We start from the raw sequence: 19,741 nt of genomic DNA on the forward strand, positions 1-19,741 counted from the left end.
AACAAACGCGAAAGGTAATGTTTTCACCACAACTGTCTGTTTTAAGGGTCCGTCACAGTTTCGAGACCCACTACCTCAAACATTTGCCGACATGTTGGGTGTGCTCACTTCTTTCAATCTGAAATCGGCACGTTGTAAGACAAGATTAAGACTCCACAGCCACGCTATCTGTTGTCTGAGGACGCACTTGGCTACAGCAGTGTTCAAAATGTGTGCCAACGTTAGGGCTGTAGCAATTTTTTTAACGTTCAAAGCTTCTATTCAGCTTTTTGAATGCAGCTTTAAATGTCTGTCATATTTTATGACGTCATCACCCTAAATTTAAATAAAGTACTTCATCGGAATAAATGGCATAGTAGCCAGTCTGTAATGAACGTAACTCGTCAGTGCGTGCCCCCCTTTGTGTGCGGCAAGCGGGAGAGCAAACTGTTTCTGACCGCAGTGAAGAAGTTGTTTTTGAAAGTCCTAAACACCAACATGGAGTGAAGCAGATTATTTTGTTAGATAAAAACATGTTATGAATTGTTGAAAATATTTTTACTTTTGGACTATACACCACACCATTTTTATCACGTGAGTCGGAAACAATCCTACCCAGCCACCACTGGAACCAATGGACACACTGGACTAATTCTACAAATAGTTTAATACTGTTCACTACAAGCCTGTTTGTAATTGGTTATCTGCACGTCACCTGTTTCTCCTCTGCTCCGCTCTGTGTGATTGAGAAGCTGGTGAAACACGAGAGCAGAGGATATTAACGATCTTGGGAAATTTTAGCAATGGTGCCTTGGTGCAGCCTAATCTCTATCTGCAACTGTGCAGAAATACAGAGTTTAACTAGAACGACTAGACGTGCAAAAGAACAAGAAAACAAGCTGTGCAGTAATCAAATGTTGCTTTTAGAATACAAATGTAAATGGTATGAATGTCATGACTAAGATTTGAAGTTTAGAACTATTCAGTTCAGCCCTACTAACATTTACTACTTAGAAAACAACACAAAGTACTGCTGAAGGGAATGTCATCAGTTTTGCAAGTATTGATATCTATATATATATATATCTATAAACTAAAGTATTGGACATTTTTTACCAGATGGTAGTGATAGAAGAAAAGTGAATGAATCACCAATGTCATTAGGGTTCATCCTTTCGGGACCATGAATATCGACTATCTGTCGGGGAGAGGTAGAGATGTTTCACTGGAAAAGTAAAATCTTTGACATGCTGGTGGCAGGACAGGAAAGATCAAAGGCTCTTCAAAGTCATTTGTGATTAATTTCAGTCCGGACCAAAGTGATGGAAAGTTTGAGTTAACAATGTATGTGTATAACACCTTTCTTCATCAAACGTCAGTGTTTTGATATGTAAGACAAAATGCAAGACATGAAATACAAACACTGGACAAGCCCTCTGCTTTGGGACCTCCCCTCATATGTTTGTTTTTCACACAGTGCTAAGGTGGTTTAGATCTGACTAAGCTGTTTGCAACCTTTCTGAGCATCATTTTCCTTCCGTCTTTCATGTTTCTTTCTTGTTGTCGTAGTGATAAACTGATAGAAATGATGATCAGAAATAAGTTGGAATGAACTGGAATATCTTTAATAAGCAGGCTCTTATACAGCAGGTGTTGAGTCCAGCTCTAGTTCGCTACTACTATCATTCTTCCTCATTCCCAACCTGTTAGTTTAAAGGCAGTGTGTAGCGTGCTGTACGTTCAAGCTGCTGCTTCCGTGACGACTATGAATCACTTCCCATTCAAAGGAGGAAACGGTAAAAAATCAACACTCAGATCTCTGGTCTGATGTGAGCTTAGAAAGCTTTGTGGAGGCATTGATCTCCTCTGTCACAACCCCGCCTGCCCTTTTTTCTAAAAACCAACCACCGCGGCTGCCGGGGCCACCATCCACTTGCAATCCACTGTTCGTTGTAAGCTACTTTTTAATGAGCTCACTCCAGCTCACTGGCTGATCGCAGTGACTTTTTCACCTGTGCCTGAACGAAGTCCTGCAGTCCTGAAGTCTTGCTGCTGGAATATACCACAGTGCTACAGAGCCAGGCTCTGTAGCACTGTGGTATATTCCAGCAGCAAGAGTCCACCCTTGTTTATGTAGCCGCAGCAGCTAAAACAGAGATATTAAAGGGATTTGTATGAGGTACTCATCAATTGTCAGTGTATTACCGAAAGTAGATAGCGTTCAGCACGCCGCTGGAGCAAAGCGATGTACTGCTGTGGTCGGGGGTCAGCAGCATAACTTATTTTAGCCACATTAAAAAGACCGATATCAATTTAAGTGTACGCTATATTTACAATATTTTTACCGGTTCACCTGGCTGTCAGAGAGCCCCTTCTGACGTGGGACTGAAGCTGCTATCTATGCTGTCTTCAAAGCCACCATACTCCTTTGACAGAAACAGTCACTTTACCTCGCGGAACATGGGAGTTGGTTTGTTTGTGTTGTTGTGTGATTCACTTCCCCATCAGAAAGGGCTGTCTGAAGGCAAGGTGAGATTTAATTTAATTAATACATGTATTTATTAATTAAATATGGTCAAGTCAGTGGAGAACAGTGGCCACAATCTTAACAGTGCTTACAGCAAGAAAGGTGCCGCCATGTACAACACGAAGCACAAGGTGGCTGTTCTGTTCCACCTTTTCTTGAGTGAAAATTGTTTTTTTATCACAGATTATGGATCATGTTGGTGAGGAAAAAAAACCACTCTCTTCATTAAGCATTTCACATTAAGTGTTTTTCAGTCCTGCAGTATACTAATGTATTGCAGACATGCTAACATTAAGACTGCATCTGTGCAGGAAATGCGATGCCCTGCAATTTCTAACATTCTGCTGCCAGCTTATTTTCATGTATCTTATACAATGTGTCTCATTCTCTCTCTGTGTGTGTGTGTCACGGTGTGTGTTCAGTGTCCAAACACTGGAAGGCTGTGAAATCCTCCTGGGCCCAGAGGTGACGTACGGCCCTCCGGTCCTGGACCTCTTCACCCCGGTGGCCATGACCATCGCTCACTGCGCCGAGGTGGACACAGAGAACTGGAACGTCCAGCTCAAGAGGAAAACCCAGGACAGCAAATGGGAGGTGAGAGCTGCGGGCCCACACCTGTCAAGTACAGTACACCCCGTCAAGATATTGGTTCGGCTCAGACATGGCTCCCCTCCATTGTCTTTTTCCCCCCAATGGTTCTATTCTTTTTTTGTTGGAGCTAAATGTCCACAGGAGTGAAGGCAGGGTAAACAAGCCAACCCTCAGGGTTTCCCCTGTTTAGGATTGTAGTGCAAAGCCTGCTACATCTCAAGACTAGATTATAAACGACATTGAAGTGCAGATTTTGTAGACAGAGTAAACACCATTAAAATATCAGTCACAGCCTAAAAGTAAAAAACAGTATATGTGCTGTTGAGGTCGTGCTGTGATGTCACCATCTAGGCTCCATATATATCAGTATCTCATTGTTTTTAATTTAACCAGTATTTAAATGAAATCCTTTTCAACCCAACCACCTGTCTCACTCTACATGAGATACGATGGTAAGATAATGGAATGACATTTACTGTGTGTGACCGCCATACTGCTCCGTTGTTTCCATGTCTCTAGACAGCGTGTTGTTCAATGGAACTGTAGCTGTAACACCTGGATCTACCAACCCTACACGCCTACAATGTCAAACTAAATCTGAAAGCAACCGAAAAGCTGCCAGTGTGTCCATATCATATATATGATACCTGTATGCTTTCTTTTGAGACCCATCCGTTTCTTTATTAGCTACTGAAACAACAGCAAATATAAAGCTGCTGCAGGCGTATGTTGTCGTAAACCTAATTTCATTTTTTTTTATATGACTATGTATAGTGTGAAAGGAATTGCTTGTAGTGCCAAAACTACAGAGATTTAACACCCAATTTCGTAGTTCCCTTCACCTCTAGTGAGCTTTTCAGCCTCCTTTAGCTTGTTGTTTTGGTGCTCTGGCACACAAATTTCACTCCAATCCAACTATTTTCCAGCAGCAGCATATTTTATGTAAAACAGCTCTAAACAAAGAGCTGGTGAAGAAATAAAAACACGCCTCCGTATCTTCTGGATGTGTATATTTTTTACTGACCAGTTTGCTAAAAAAATGTTTGGGTCCATCCATCCATCCATTTTCCTCCGCTTATCCGGGGTCAGGTCGTGGTGGCAGCAGGCCAAGCAGGCTGACCCAGACCTCCCTCTCACCGGCAACATGTTCCAGCTCATTCTGGGGGATCCCGAGGCGTTCCCAGGCCAGCTGGGAGATGTAATCTCTCCAGCGTGTTCTGGGTCTTCCCCGGGGTCTCTTCCCAGTTGGACGTGCCTGGAAAACCTCCAGTGGGAGGCGTCCAGAGGCATCCTAATTAGAAAGTCACGAACAGGACCGGTGACAAAGGGCAGCCCTGGCGGAGGCCAACACCCACCGGGAACGTGTCTGACTTATTACCGAGAATGCGGACACAGCTCCTACTGCAGTCGTACAGAGACCGGATCGCCCATTGTAACGGGTCCGGCACCCCATACTCCCGCAGCACCCCCCACAAGAACCCCCGAGGGACCCGGTCGAAAGCCTTCTCCAAGTCCACAAAGCACATGTAGACTGGTTGGGCAAATTCCCAGAACCCCTCCAGTAGTCTTGTGAGGGTAAAGAGCTGGTCCACTGTTCCACGGCCGGGACGGAATCCGCTCCTCTGGAATCCGAGGTTTGACAAGCGGTCGGAGCCTCCTTTCCAGCACCCTGGCATAAGCCTTCCCCGGGAGGCTGAGTAGTGTGATACCCTGGTAATTCGAGCACACTCTCGGTCCCCCTTTTTGAAGATGGGAACCACCACCCCTGGGTCATATTATATCAATGCGTGTTCTGCTACCCCCAAGTGGCCAAAAACTGAATTTATGCAGCTTTTATTAATTTTATTCAGTTGAATTAGTAATTTCACGAGTGACTTACAGTTCATATTACACCTTCTTCTACGATGTCTAGAGTGTACTTCTGAAATATAAAAATGTATGTAAATTTCTGAAATTGAATCTACCAAATATAAAAATCTTAAGAAATTTGATTTTTCATTTTGATGACTTTTTACCGTCCCTTCCGGTGGACCACCATGGGACCTTATTTTGGAAAATATTTACAGTTGTCAATCGTTAGGGACAGAAGATATCGTATACTGTACAGATTGTTAAGCCCTCTGAGGCAAATTCATGATTTGGGGCTGTAAAAAATAAATTGAAATAAAAAAATGGCGTGAGACAAATAATTGATCCCATTTAAAATTATCTTTTAAACTGACAAACATCATATGTTTCATTCACGGCACAATTTAAAGGGGATCAAAAACGTTGACTACCATACCTTTCTATTATTAAATTCGGATCTCAGTAAGGTGTAGACAGCATGTGGGCTCGTCATCCCCCCCTCTCCAAAAGAAGAAATATATCCAATCCCTGTCCGATCAAGCAGGTTGCATTGAAGTGTAAAATGTGGACACACATATATGGACACAGCTGAGCTTCAATCTGGTGCATTCAGTCACAGAAAACAAAGTGTAACCACGGCCATAGTTTCCTTATGTTGCCTTTTTTTCTTTAACTATTTCACACAGTATCAGATGTCACAGTGCAGGACAGTGAGTTTTGAATACGGACGTTCTTGTTCCTTGACCTTAGATGCCACGGTTTGTTGACTCTGTTATCTCCCTCTGTTTGCTGACCTTTAATATATACAGGTATGTGTGCTTTATGCGGTAAAAGATCCTGTTAGCGAGCGTGTGCCATGTGTCAGGTGAGTTATGCGTGAGCCATAAAGGACTGTTGGGGCTTTGTGGTGTTGCTCATTGATCCAGCCTCATGCTCTCTGTGGGCTCAGAGGGTGACATAAGACTCCATGAAGGTAACACCGCCGGTCTGGCAGGAGGAAAATAAAGAAACAATTACAGCGTGTAATGGGCAAGAAGAGGCATGGCTGCTGTCAGTCAGTGGGGGGAGTGGTGGCGGGGGGGGGGGGCAACGGGTGAGGTATAAGGGGCAGTTAGACAAGGGCAGTATCGATTAGTGGATCAGGAAAGACATGGCACGCTGAATTTAGATGTGAGCCTGTCAGGCGGAGAGTCATGGAGATTGTTTCTCTGGCTGGGCACGACTCTCCATTTGCCTCCACGGACATTTCCCAACCCCCCCATCACACATTTAAACAGCAACACACACACACACACACCATCAACACCAAACACAAGCAAGCAGTTCAACTCGCTTCTTGTTAGCTTCGCTCTAATGCTTTTGAATAGGACACATTGTATTTTTACCAACTCTTTCTGTGTATGTGTTCCAACAATGTCAGCTTTTTCTTTTCTCCCCCCTCAAAGAAGATTGTTTTTACCGGCAGTGTGGATGAAGTCCCGAGTGCTTAATCCCAAATCCAAAGGCATGACAAGCCCGATCGCTGTCACTTTGCATTATCTGCTCATGTTTTTGAGCAGCAACATGAAGAGAGTATTCAATCAGGCGGTAATGTAAATGTAAATCTGATGTAAAGTTTTGGCAAGCTGAGCATGGGTCAGAATAATGAATACCACCGCTTTGCCCCTGGCTGTTGTGGTCGTTGTCAGCACTTATAAGAGCTTGTAATTTAGACGAAGAACAGCTTTTTTTGTCCTGAATTATGTTTTTCCAGAGGCGGGCCGTGCATTTTATACCTGGGCCTTCTGTGCTGTCCTACTACTGTTGAACAGCTGCGGTGCAGATACATGAATCCGTGCATGACGGGACACTGCATCATTAACGGACAATGCATAGTCAAATCAACGTAATTAGCACAATGACAACAACAAAGTCACATATATTCATATGACAACAAAGCATGACACATCAATCCAGCAAACCTGCAGCGGATCCACGCATTCCACCACACAAGAACACGAGCCATTCAAATGTTATTCATAAAAACGACACGATAGACAAATGAACAGTAATAACGTTACTGCAGATGCAGTTTGTCACTTACCGAATGCTGTTCACTTAAAGACAAACTCCATCCTCCTTTCTTTGTTGACAAAGAGTTTAATCCCAGTACATCGTTTCAGTTCCAGTAAGAAGTCCTTGTCGATTCACAGTCGAGCCTCCCCAGTTGTATTTCGCCGGTTCGCAGTGGGGCCGGGATCCCACCTCCGCCGGCCACGGACCAGCCGCGGATCGCGGTTGTGGAGCTCCGTTTCCCTGTGAACGTGTTCATTGATCTGTAGATCCACTCGGGTTTCTCCAAAAGTTTTCAAAAGCACCGTAGTGTCCTGCCGTGCTATGGCATCCTCAGGTTAGCGTAGCGTAGCTCCAAACACCAAGATGCTCAGTTAAAATGAAACACATTCCCAGCCATAAAATGTGCGACGCTGTCAGCCAGGAACACCGTTCATACAAATAAATAAACTACACCAAGCAAAACCCTAAAAATGTTATAATTTCTTCCATATCTTTCAATTTGAATTCTTACTACACCAACTAACTTCTGCCAGCTTCCTTAAATTTCACATTAGTCACGCACTCGCCCACTGACCAATCACGGCGCACGTTAATGCAAACGTACTTAGCAGGCTACCTCGGTGCCACTGGCACGTCAAAGAATACGCCCAACCTGTCAAACTAAAGATCTGATTGGTTGAAGACTATGACAATCAACAATATCGTCCCCATTCACTTAAACTGCAAAGGCTCTCCAGCGGGCATCGGGCCTCTCTCCTTACACAGAGAAATAGGGGCTGAATCTGATTGGATAAAAGCTCTACTTAAAACAAGCTGCACTCGAAGCAGAGCAACAGAGGAAGACAGGAGCTGTGGAATGAGAAAATAAGCTAATGGGAAAAATAATTATAATACATGTAGTGTATTTGTGAAAAATTATTAAATTATAAAATATCCATAACTTTGTGATTCTGTTTAGGCCAGCAGAGAAGGCTTAGCTGGCCTTGATGGCCCACCACTGTGTTTTTCTAAACGATAGAAATGGCTGATATAAAGAATATTCAAGAGCTTCAGCAGCCTCTTCACCACTGTTTAACCAAACAAAGATGCAACGTAATGGACCTTATTCTTCAATTAATGGAAAAGTTTCTTTCAATGGTAAATGGACTGTACTTGGATAGCGCCTTTCGAGTCCTCCGAACACTTAAAGCACTTTAACACTACATTCATTCACTGATAACAGTGGCTACCATGCAAGGTGAATGGCCTTCGGGGTTAAGTGTCTTGCTCAAGGACACATCGACATGGACAGGAGGAGGTGGGGATCGAACTGCCAATCTTCTGATTGAGGGACGACCTGCTGTATTTTCTGAGCCACAGTCACCAGCAGGTTTTGTTTGGTACCCTTGTACTAAGAGTAGACCTGGTTGTAATTATCTTTTTTTTTCACCAGAATAGATGCTCGGAGCCGACACTCTTCTTTTTGGTGTTTTCGAGTATATGTTCGGAGCATATAGCCATAGCTTCACTTGGTCTTGTTTGTTTCGCTATCAAAACATGATTATACAGTAGCAAGACCATTTCCCATTGTAGTTAACATCTTATCTATATGTTTCACCCATGATCATTGGTTGTCCGAAGTGTTTCCACGTAGCTAACAGTCGAAATGTCGCCTGGACCTAAAACACCTACAAAAATGATATTCCCCCATTGCAAGTTGCTTAACCGACTGTAAACAATAACACATAGAAGAGGAAATCTTTCCTGGATATTCCTTATCCGTATATCTGCTGCCACTCCCGAAATACTGGCCGTTTTTCACTGAGGATAAATTGTTGTCAGACCAATAACTGATGGGTTCTGATGCAAAATCAGTCTCTTAAAAATCCATTCCCATACAACAAGACTGCATTTCCAATTACGGTTCGAGGGGTAGCGTATTTCCTGCTGCATTTCGTTTGTTTTTGACGTGTCACAAATAATCATAGTCTACAGAAGAAGGCCGTCGGGGTGGATAGGCCGATCAAACAAACATGACTTTCACCCAGGATACCGCTGTTCATGTTCTATGTTACACCAATAGTCGACGTTGACTTTGACTACTTTACATCTATAACTTTAATAACGTAACACATGTGCTTATTTTAAGCAGAGTATAATGTTTTACTAAAGTAACAAGTAGTTTTGTTGCGTTTTTTTTTTATTTTTTCAGTTCCCAACATTACCCACCTATTAAGTACTGCCACCATCATCCAGGAGACAATATACCTCCCTCGATACATAATTGTAAAACGGAGTTTAGTTGTATGAAAACGCAATTTTATAGGAGACAGGGTTGTTTATGATTGATCCCAAAAGCCCTGTAGCTGGCTAACCCAATAAACACGGCCCTTCTCCATACGTACTAACACACAGACGTGAGATGCGTAAGTGGATGCCAAAATACAGAAACAGAAGTTGCTCGCTTCCCTCTTTTGTTCATCTTTGTAAGAAGAGAGACCTTGTCGACTCCCTTCAAGCCGTTGGCTCAGAGATTGATGTGGTTCTGAAGAGCTCTTCCTATTGACATCTTGTTTGCTGACCGAGGAGTCACCATTTTGGCAGTTTGTGTATTTTCTCTCCCCTCCTTTGAGTTCAAGCTCATGTTTACCTAATCTTGCCATTTATAAGTATTCTAGGTTTGCCATTGTGTGACAAAATTAATCTGTTTTTCTGTGTAAGAGGGCAATTTCTCGAGATGTGCAAGTGCTGTGAATGAGGAAGGAGACAAGGGGGGGATGTGAATGAATACAAGATTCATGTCGCTTTGAGATATTTCACTCTAATATTAAAAGAGGGCAGAGCTCCTCAGAGTGTAAATAATGACTTACCATTGAGGGCTAACCCAAAGAGAGAGAGTGTAGGGTTATGACGATGCATAATACCTGCAAATGCACAGGGCCATTAAAATACCTTATTCCAGCTGCTGTTAGAATACACACTGCCCACAGAAGACACTCCCAGCCACAGTATATTGTTATTCAGTGCCATATTGCTGTGAGTTAAGCCGCGCTTATGAGGATGCTGAAAGCATGAGTATAAAATGCATAAACATAAAGTGTTCACAGAAAGAACCCAGACATCCGATGTGGATGTGACTGAACACGCGTGGTAACTTCACGTTGCATCTCATTGAGCATTAAGGCATTTGCAAAACTCTGCAAAGCACATGGATAATGAGGTAAGATCGTAGATTATAGAGAATTGTAGCTCTGTGGCAGTTACGCCGGTGTTCTAAAGCAGTCTTGTGGGACGTGATGGCTGGTAACGTACCATACGGCCAGTTAACTTGTGACTATTTGTGAGGGAATAAATACTGCTCCTCAGGCTGTGCTTTAGCATGCCGTTTGGTCACACGGCTCCTCATTAAATGGCATAATCACGTGTAGTTCATGGGTTTTATCTGCCTGCAAGGATGGGGCTTGCAACATACTGCGTGACAATATTGTGAGAGGGTTTCGGATGATTGGAAGGTGAACTTGGTGCACTTTGCCTTCCTTGGCCTGGATTATCCTGCTGGAAAAAAAAGCTCACCTTTTGGTTAAAGGAATACTACAAAATGACCACTTAGACATCAATTACTCACCGTGTGTCTTGAACTCTTGAAGAGGTGAATTGAAGTTAATGGGGGCCGCGTTTAACTAAAGTAAAACTATATTAAAAACATCTGTTTACAAACTCTCACATAATTTGTGGACTATAATCCAAGTCTCATTTTTCTAGTGTTACGCTCACTACTTCCCAAACACATGCATCTTCACTAAAACCCTATTAACTATTTAAACTATTTAAAACACTTCTGCATAAACAGTCATGCTTGCGCAGGTGCACTACATGTCCATGCGTGTCAGGAATAGTAGGGCGCCTGCGAAGTGTTTGAAATAGTAAGGTTTTAGTGAAGATGCATGTGTTTGGGAAGTATTGAGCACGACGTTCAATGAGACTTGCATTATACTGCACGAGTTGTGTGAGGGTATTTAAACGGATGGTTTGATTATATTATATTATTATATTAACCGAACAATACGTTTGAATAATACTAGTGCATTTGGAAAAAGCAGAAGTTTAAATTGTGGGAAATATAATGTTTTCGGTGGACTTCGCTCAAACTGGCAACCCACCACGTAAGAGACACTCTGACCCCGGAAACAAAACATTGTAATCTGGTGAGGCACGTGTGTTCTGGGAGGCTACACTAAATTAGCTTAACAGGAAAACAACAGCAGCAAACAAGCTACAAACTCTCCCCGCAGCGTTTAGCTGTTCCCTACTGATTCAAACAGGGCTGAAGCAATCGCCACACAATCCCCATTTCTCCAGACCATCGTTCTTGCTTTGTATAAGAAAAGAAAACCCCAAACAGAGAACCAAATGTCCGACCCTAACCCCGCGATGACGGGATGCTTCGTCATTAACGGACAATGCATATAGTCAAAATCAATGTAATTAACACAATGACAAGAACAAACACACAAGAACCAGTCACATATATTTATATGACAACAAAGCATGACAAATCAATCCAGCAAACCTGCGGTGCTAAAACACGCATTCCACCGCACACTGAAGAGCACGAGCCATTCAAATATTATTCATATCAGAGGGAACAATATTAACCATATCATAAAAATGACACCATAGACAAATGAACACAGTAGTAACGCTACTGCAGATGTAAAAACAAAGCAGTTCACTTACCAAAGCTGCTCTTCACTTAAAGACAAAGTCCATCCTCCTTTCTTTGTTAATAAAGAGTTTAATGACGCGGTTGTACAGAACATCGGTGCGGTTCAGTTCCAGCCAGAGGTCCTCCTGCGAACATGTTCGTTGAGTTGTAGATCCACTCGGGTCTCCAAATGTTTTCAAAAGCACCGTAGCTTGTAAGTGTCCTGCCGTCCTATGGTGTCGTGTTGCTGCCTTGGTTAGCCAACTCAGGTTAGCATAGCTCCAAACAGCTCCAAGCACCAAGACGCTCAGTTGCAAATGAAACGCATTCTTAGCCATAAAATCTGCAACGCTTCTCCAACGCTGTCAGCCAGGAATACCGTTCGTACAAATCCTTTTCCTGGCTGGGTCAGGGCTGCTAGCTGTGGGGTTGACCGACCCTTTCTTACGATGTCCAGCTTTTCTGGAAATGTCCTTCTTGTGAAATCCGTTTCTCCTCCTTCAGCTATTAAGTGTTAAAAAAACAAAGCTAGGTAAAAAAAAAAAGAATCTACACCAAGCATAACGCTAAAAATGTCATGTCAATGTCATAACTTCTTACATATCTTTCAACTTGAACTCTTACTACTAATACTAACTTCCGATAGCTGCTTCAGCGTCACAACAGTCATACTAGCCCACTGACCAATCACGCCACATGTTAATGCTGAGCTGCACGTTAATGCTGACGTACTTGTAGACTACCTCGGTAGCTCTGGCATGTCAAAGAATACGCCCAACATGTCAAACTAAAGATCTGATTGGTTGAACACTGTGACAATCAACAATATCGTCCCCATTTACTTTAATCTGCAAAGTCTACCTAGAGGACCTCGGGCCTCTCTCTTTACATAGAGACATAGGGGCTGAATCTGATTGGATAAAAGCTCTACTTAAAACAAGCTGCACTGGAAGCAGAGCAACAGAGGAAGACAGGAGCTGTGCAATGAGAAAATAAGTTAATGGGAAAAATAATTAGAATACTTGTAGTGTATTTATGAAAAATTATTAAATTATAAAATAGCTATAATTTTGTGATTCTGTTTAGGCCAGCAGAGAAGGCTTAGCTGGCCCTGACGGCCCACCACTGCTAGTCATACAGTATATCACATGTCATTTGCAGTTTTAGCTTCAGTGTATTTTCCTTGAAGTGAATCTTGGCGTTTCCACTGGAATTGGTGATGCATCGTTTTGGATTTCTGTCACGATAATGAGCTCAGCAGAGGGTAGGCCTACTTCAAATAGGATATGTTCAAATGAGCTGACTCATTAATTGAAAAAAAAAGGGGGAAAAAATATTTTTCTTTTCAGATATTTCATTTGGCTTGTCATTACTTGGTATAATAGAACTCCCATTTTCTGCTGGCCTTGTTATTATGTCTTCTCCTCAGTTTCTGATGAAGGAAAGGAAAGGATAGGAGGAAAAACAGGACATTAAAGATTCCTTCATTCCAGTTGGAAATAATGTAGTGCTTCCCAGCTGCTGCTGTCTGTATTGTTCATAATATCCATTTTGTGTTCTGTACTAAACCATCACTCATGTAGCAAATGTTTTTTTCACATTCTCAGGAGACTGCTTACAACCTGTGTGGGTTTTTGCTTTGTGATTTAAACCAGGGTTATGTTACCTGCACCATTATTCAACAGCAGTGTACCAGAACGCAATCCATAATACATTCTACTGTATACACACGTTCATTTGCTGATATCTACATAGCTCTGGGCATGAATATTTCGTTCTGCAATAGACTTCAGCAATAAACTGTGTGCTACATCTAGTACCACATCAGAGGAAGTCTCAAACAGTGTGTAAGATAATGGCTGTTTCTCATTATTGGAAGTTGATCCGATGTTAATGTGAGTTTTAATCCGTTGATCGTACTAATTTCCCTTTGAAGGCAAAAATGTGTAATGCCTGGCCACATATTCCAAACATATAGGGGGCAGCATTTGACCTCTAATCTAAATTTATGGCTTATAAAAAAAAATTAAAAGGGCCGCAGAGGGCCCCATGTTTTAGACACTGCCCATTTCTTAATATATATATATTTATACGTATATATATATTGTTCGGTTGTATGGTTCGCGGCTTCAAATTGCACCAATTGTGACACTGCACACCCTCGGGTCTCGTCAACGGTGAAGTAGTTTGGACGAACGGTTCTCGGGGTATGCCAACACAAACAAACACACACTCGAACATACAGAGATTTCTTGCATTATAGAATTAGAGAAGAAATGTTCTTTGAAGACTTATACGTAAGCAGTATATTTGACATTTGCTCACAGTAGTGACAATCATTATATACTCAATTATGGATTTTTGTGCAAATGTTTAATATACATATATTTGTGCCCACAAAATAAACTGATCAGTGTTTCAGTGTCCTAGCTCATCTAATCAAAGCTTTTCTTTAAATGCAATCATACCATCATTGGACATAATGCTTCCTTTTTGTCTGTATGAAAGAACCAAATAATCTCCTCTGATTTCACCTGATGTAGGTCGGAGGACCAAAATGTTAATAAAGTGTGTACAAGTGATTGACAGTGTGCAGAATGTTCTGTTTCTTTCATAGTCGGTTAATGATACAACACATAAGACTCTTTAGAGTGCAAGTTTGTAGCGAGTGTTTGAAGTTTATGTTATAACGCAACTCTTTTTTTGTGCTCCATTTTGGTCTCAGCAGTTATGTAGAGGAATACTGAATGTGCTATGTTCTAGCTGAGAGGACCATCAGGAAGATAGATACTCTGTCTTCATGAGGAACCTTCTCTGTGCTTCATTGCAGGAAGTGATGTCGGTGGAGGAGGAGTGCACTTCCTGTTACTGCCTCATGGACTCGACGAGCTGCCACCTGCTTCTGGACCAGCCGGGCTCGTACGCCCTGGTGGGCGAGCCCCTGACGCAGGCTGCCGTCAAGAGGCTGAAGCTGGCTGTGTTCGGGAGCATGGAGGCCGGCTCCATGAGATACAGCCTGCGGGTGTACTGTGTGGACGACACGCCACACGCCTTTCAGGTGGGGGAAGACGCCGGTTAGGTGTTCAACTCCTTGTTTTTTCCCTTTGGTTCCTCCAACGAGGGGGATGTCCAGCATAACTTGAGAAAGGGTTTTCCACAGTCTCATTTGTTCATGAAGACAATGTTGCCAGTAATAATGGCTTAAGTAGTTCCTTGAGCCAAAATGTTAGGTTATAACCAGCCCAGAGTCACAGCAGTTTGTGAAATAGTCACAAAATGGTAGTGAACAGTTTTCCGAACACTCATTTTGTGGTGTTGTTGCCTAAACCTAACTGTTGGTTTTGTTGCCAAAATCGAACTGTACTTAGTTATTGTAAGGCCAACCATGATGTTTTCCCTTAACCGAACTTTTGTTTTTGACGTAATGTCGTTCCGAAAACAAAGTCGTGTAGAGGAACACAACAAAAAGACGATTCGTTACCCTGTACACTTAACCTGTAGATACCATTTCGTGACTATTTCACAAACTGCTGTGCGACTGTGTTGTATAAACTCATAATACATACATTCCACGAAGCCGGCCATGTTGCACAAGTTTATTCACAATTATGTTCTTGTATTATTTAATACGTCAATCAAATGTGTAATCTCACCGATGTCACAAACCCACAGAGAATCATCACCGGACTCTTCAATTCCCCTCAGCTCTATACGCAACATTTGAGCTACTTTAAGCTCAGTGTTTTAGTTTTATAGCAGGCAACTTTACTTTTTTGGTTCATTCTCATGGCTCTCATGAGCCTTATGTATGCTGCTTCCAGCTCTGTTAAACTCTGTACAGCCAGCACCAACGAGCACACAGGCAAAGTTAGTGACTAACTAAGGGAACATAGCGCAGCATTTAGCAACTAAAGCCAGATATTTCACTCAGGAGCTGGTGTAGGATGAAAATAATACCTAAAAGAGAGTTCGTATTGGACCAACATCAGGTGGCCAGAAACTAGAGTCCAAATGAGTGCTAATGCTGCTTTGCGTCTGCTGGATGTGTAAATAGGCAAATGTTTTCTAACACGTTCTGTACTTCAACTTTATACGGTGATAATATGTCAGTGTTTGCAGCTTCTTGTCCCGCCCCCCAATTGGCCAAAAAATGACAGCATGCATTGCACTGAGATGACAGAGAAACATGCTTTCTTACGTTTTATTTGAAGTTATCTGTCCCTTAAATGTAATGTTGAGTGAAATTTGGTTTGTGGTACTCAAAGCACTCACAAAAAAAGACATTTGGAAAGTTTAACATTTCATAACACTTCCTGGTTAGTCTGGATTATCTACAATGCACACCGTTATACAGAGTGAACAGGACATTATTTCTCAAAAGACATTTTGCTTTTGAATGTCATTTTTTCTAGCTGTGAGCTCCACAAATTAGGTTCCATTCATCTCCATTGTATTTGGGTGGAGACAGAAATCTCAGAGGCAAATATCTCAGAGAGAGAAAGAGAAAGCATTTCTTACTCATTTCCCCCTTTCTGTAAGGATGCACATTTTCACTTTAGCCCTTTTTCTACTGCAATAGGAATAACGCATTGTAGGTCATGGCCTGGATTCAAACTGAACATCTTGTGTGTATGCGATTTTAGCCTGTGCTGTCTGAAGCAGCCGAGACCTCAGCGTGTGCTCTCCACCGATTAAACCATGTGAGTGATTACAGATTCATTACCACTGTGAAACACTAGTGCAGAGCTGATTGTGGGGTCTCTGTCACAGCCTGACAGACTCTCTTCCAGACGTTTTAATAGACTGAGACAAAGGCTGCCGTACTGTAATCACTGCCATTCAAATGTTAACCAAAGGTTGTTGTTTTTTTACTTGATTATTCTTCAGCGACCTGTAGGTATTTAAAAGCATTGAGATCTCATAAGTGAACACCAAGCCTCCCGTCCTCCCCGGAGAGACTAGACTAACAGAAATCTGAGCCGAGTTGAACAGAGCACGGCGAGCCTCATGACTGACTCTACCTTCCCGACCGCCTCTCTGCCATGTCGCAGCCGTTAGCGACAGCTGGCTTTAAAATGCATTCTGGATTTGGTTTATAAATTTCCAGCCTGCCGAGCAGATGCCAGACTTTTGCGGGTCCCTTGGGCTCCTGTCTGTTAGCGCCGCTTCTCTGCTGTGTGTTTTCCTAGCTCGGGCAAAATCGCAGCCTGGGTTCTGGATCAACAGGAAGCCTGATTCAACTCAAACATTTGTGTGAGCGAGACATTTTCTTCAGCTGAGACCAAGGAAGGGTTACGGCTGGCAGCTTTCGAATATGCTCTCTGATATTGCACAATGCTTTTAAAAGAGTACCTCCCCAACAAGTACAATTTTCTGGATAATTAAATCAAAATTGATGCCCTTTTTGTTATATTTCATCAATTAATTAACAGAAAGATTCGGGTGAAGTAAGGATCCTAAAACAACACCTTTTGATTTAGTGTGATTTTTTTTTTTGTGTGTGTCCGCTGTAACAAGAATTTCAGGAAAGGTCTTGCTGCTTAGGAATGGGCCGAAATAATTCCTCCCCGCAAGTCAATTTCCAAGGTCACAGCATTCAATACTGGAGACGATAAAAGCTTCCTGCCTGAAAATACCACCCATATTAGTATTCGGCTGGCAGACGTTATCTTCCACTTCAAATCCTGCCAGAAAGTACTGTTCACGTCAACCTTTAGCTTTTAGCCTTGGCAAAGGATAATTTCTAAGTCCTGAATTCTAACATCATCAACAACAACAACAAAAAGGATTTTAAAATGATGAACACAATGGTCTTCACATTTTGTGTTTCCACTATTCTATTGGTTGGATATCTCATTTTTGACATTCCAACATTCAGTTAGCTGTAAAACATCATGTGCCATGTGTCCACCAGCAGATAAGGAACGGTTTCCAGAAAACTCAAAAACTGGCAGCATGCAGCCTAGTCTCCTAAAATTTACATTTCCATAAATCAAAACTGCATTGTCAACTTTTCGAGGGAAGCGTATTCTCTCACGGATTATGTTTTTTTTTTATGTACCACAAATACCTTTCTTATCAAACTCCACGGAAGGACGAGGTTGGGTAGATGGATGGAGTGGTCAAACAAATACTTTCACCCAGCAGACCACCATTCATGTCCCATGTGAAACAAAAAGATAATTATGACTTATTTTAACATTGTGTTAAACATTTAAAAAATAACCTAACAAATATACATATTTTAAGCAAAACCCTGGTTTACTAAACATAACCAAGTAGGTTTTTTGCTTAAATACAACCTTGTTTTGTTGCTAATTGTTGTAAAATATAGCTATATGCTACATGGGAAAATTAGAATAAAAACGACTGGAAAGTACACTCCACCTGCGCCAGGACACAGTCTGAGAGTTGCAATGTGATAGTTTCTGACACATTTTTCTCTACTGTAAATTCCCATTTTAAAGTTTTCTTTTATGCTATTTTAAATATTCATCAACATGGAGGCTCCTAGATGATACTGTAGATCCACATGTCTGTTTTGGCCGTTAGTTGTAATTTCTCTGAGTGTGTTTCACGTCAGTTTGCCGTGACAGATGGCTCTGAATACTACGATACCCTTGTGGCTCAGCACACAGCCATTGCAATTAAATGTACAGACTAAACTGGGTTGTGGGTGGAAGTAAACACAATGCCATTACTGCAGTGGCATCATTTCCCTTTTAAACTGCTTTTTAACAGCTCTTGCTTATAAATATGTCCAGAATGACCTGTAACATAGTCATCAAAATGCCATTAAAGTGAATCTAGTTATTTAAAAAAACACAGAAATTTACAGAATGGATCGCAGCCACTGAAAGCACCACGAATTTCGCATCACTTGCAACCGCTATGTGCCCCGTCTCAAGGTCCGATTAACAAAAGATATTGTGCTGATTACATACAGGCCCATAAAGTTTTGCACATTTTTGCATCTGATTGCAATTATCCATGTGGGAAATTAGAGATGTTGCCTTTGCACCAAGAACACAGTAGGCAGAACAATTGCAGAGAGAAAAAGAATAATGGAATGTTCGGTCCGCAAGCTTCGACTAACGAGGTGTAGAGGCATTCATTAAAACTTCAGTTCAGGGATTTAAAAGTGACAGATAAAAAGCATATTTGGGATTTAATATGCCATGATCACTGGAAAGTCTGCGTGTGACACCTCTTACAGATACGCTTCAGTTACCACCAACTCTGTGAAGATGCTAGTAGTTTTACTGTAACTGTGTGTGGCTATTGATCTTTTGATCTAATTTAAATACTTTCAAATAGCACTTTTCGGATTTTTTGACAATCACACAGCTCCTGAACGCTTTCAACCAAATGTAGACAGCTTTCAGACAGACTTTCATGCCCATTCATGTACACAAAAGTACTCCAACCTGTGTTGCCAATTGTTCAATGGAAAGTAGCTAAAGCCGTATAAAATATTGCGCTGTAATTCTTTGATGCCCTACAAAATCATTTTGTCTGTTATCCATGTCATCATGAACGGGGAATTATAAAGACCGTAAAAGCAGACACAGGGCTGTTTTTTACTGTGTGAAACAAGAAGTCAACGTTGATTTATTTCTCACGTAACTTGCGTATTCCAGTAACAAACAATGGGAATTGGTTGACAGCTCATTCCTCCCCCACTCAGTGAACATAGTCAGTCCAGAGAGACACAGCCACGAGAGTATTATAGAAATATCAGCAACTTGCTTCAAGAGAGGAGGTCTGCAGAAAAAGTTGCTAGATGTGTCGCTAAAGGGCTCTTAAAAGTCCCCGTAACTGGCGAGAAAGTTGCTGAGGTGGCAGTCACCTAACATTGTCTATGCAGAAAATTAATATAACTTTTACTTTTGGACTCCCAAAATGACTCCTAACAACTGGATTTCTCATTCTTGGCTGACATTGCAACACTCCCTTAGCTGTAAAACATCAATCGTGTCTGTGGTGTGTCACACAGCAGATCAGCAACAATCACAATCTCCACAATACTTCAGTCATGGCATCTTGACTGCTTGAAA

The 19,741-nt window shown here is 41.9% G+C and overlaps 1 protein-coding gene across 1 annotated transcript in view; it reads left to right on the forward strand.

Annotated features, from left to right (window-relative positions):
* LOC116399015 (netrin receptor UNC5D-like) overlaps positions 1-19,741 on the forward strand; it is a 172,730-nt gene that overhangs the window by 137,787 nt on the left and 15,202 nt on the right. Inside the window, exons 7-8 of the mRNA XM_031875834.1 lie at positions 2,929-3,100; positions 14,515-14,742. Coding sequence (XP_031731694.1) covers positions 2,929-3,100; positions 14,515-14,742 — 400 coding nt within the window. The remainder of the gene's footprint in view (positions 1-2,928; positions 3,101-14,514; positions 14,743-19,741) is intronic.

This window comes from Anarrhichthys ocellatus, unplaced genomic scaffold (genome assembly GCF_004355925.1).
Source record: "Anarrhichthys ocellatus isolate YVR2014 unplaced genomic scaffold, GSC_Weel_1.0 scaffold97, whole genome shotgun sequence".
NCBI classification, from domain to species: Eukaryota; Metazoa; Chordata; class Actinopteri; order Perciformes; family Anarhichadidae; genus Anarrhichthys; species Anarrhichthys ocellatus.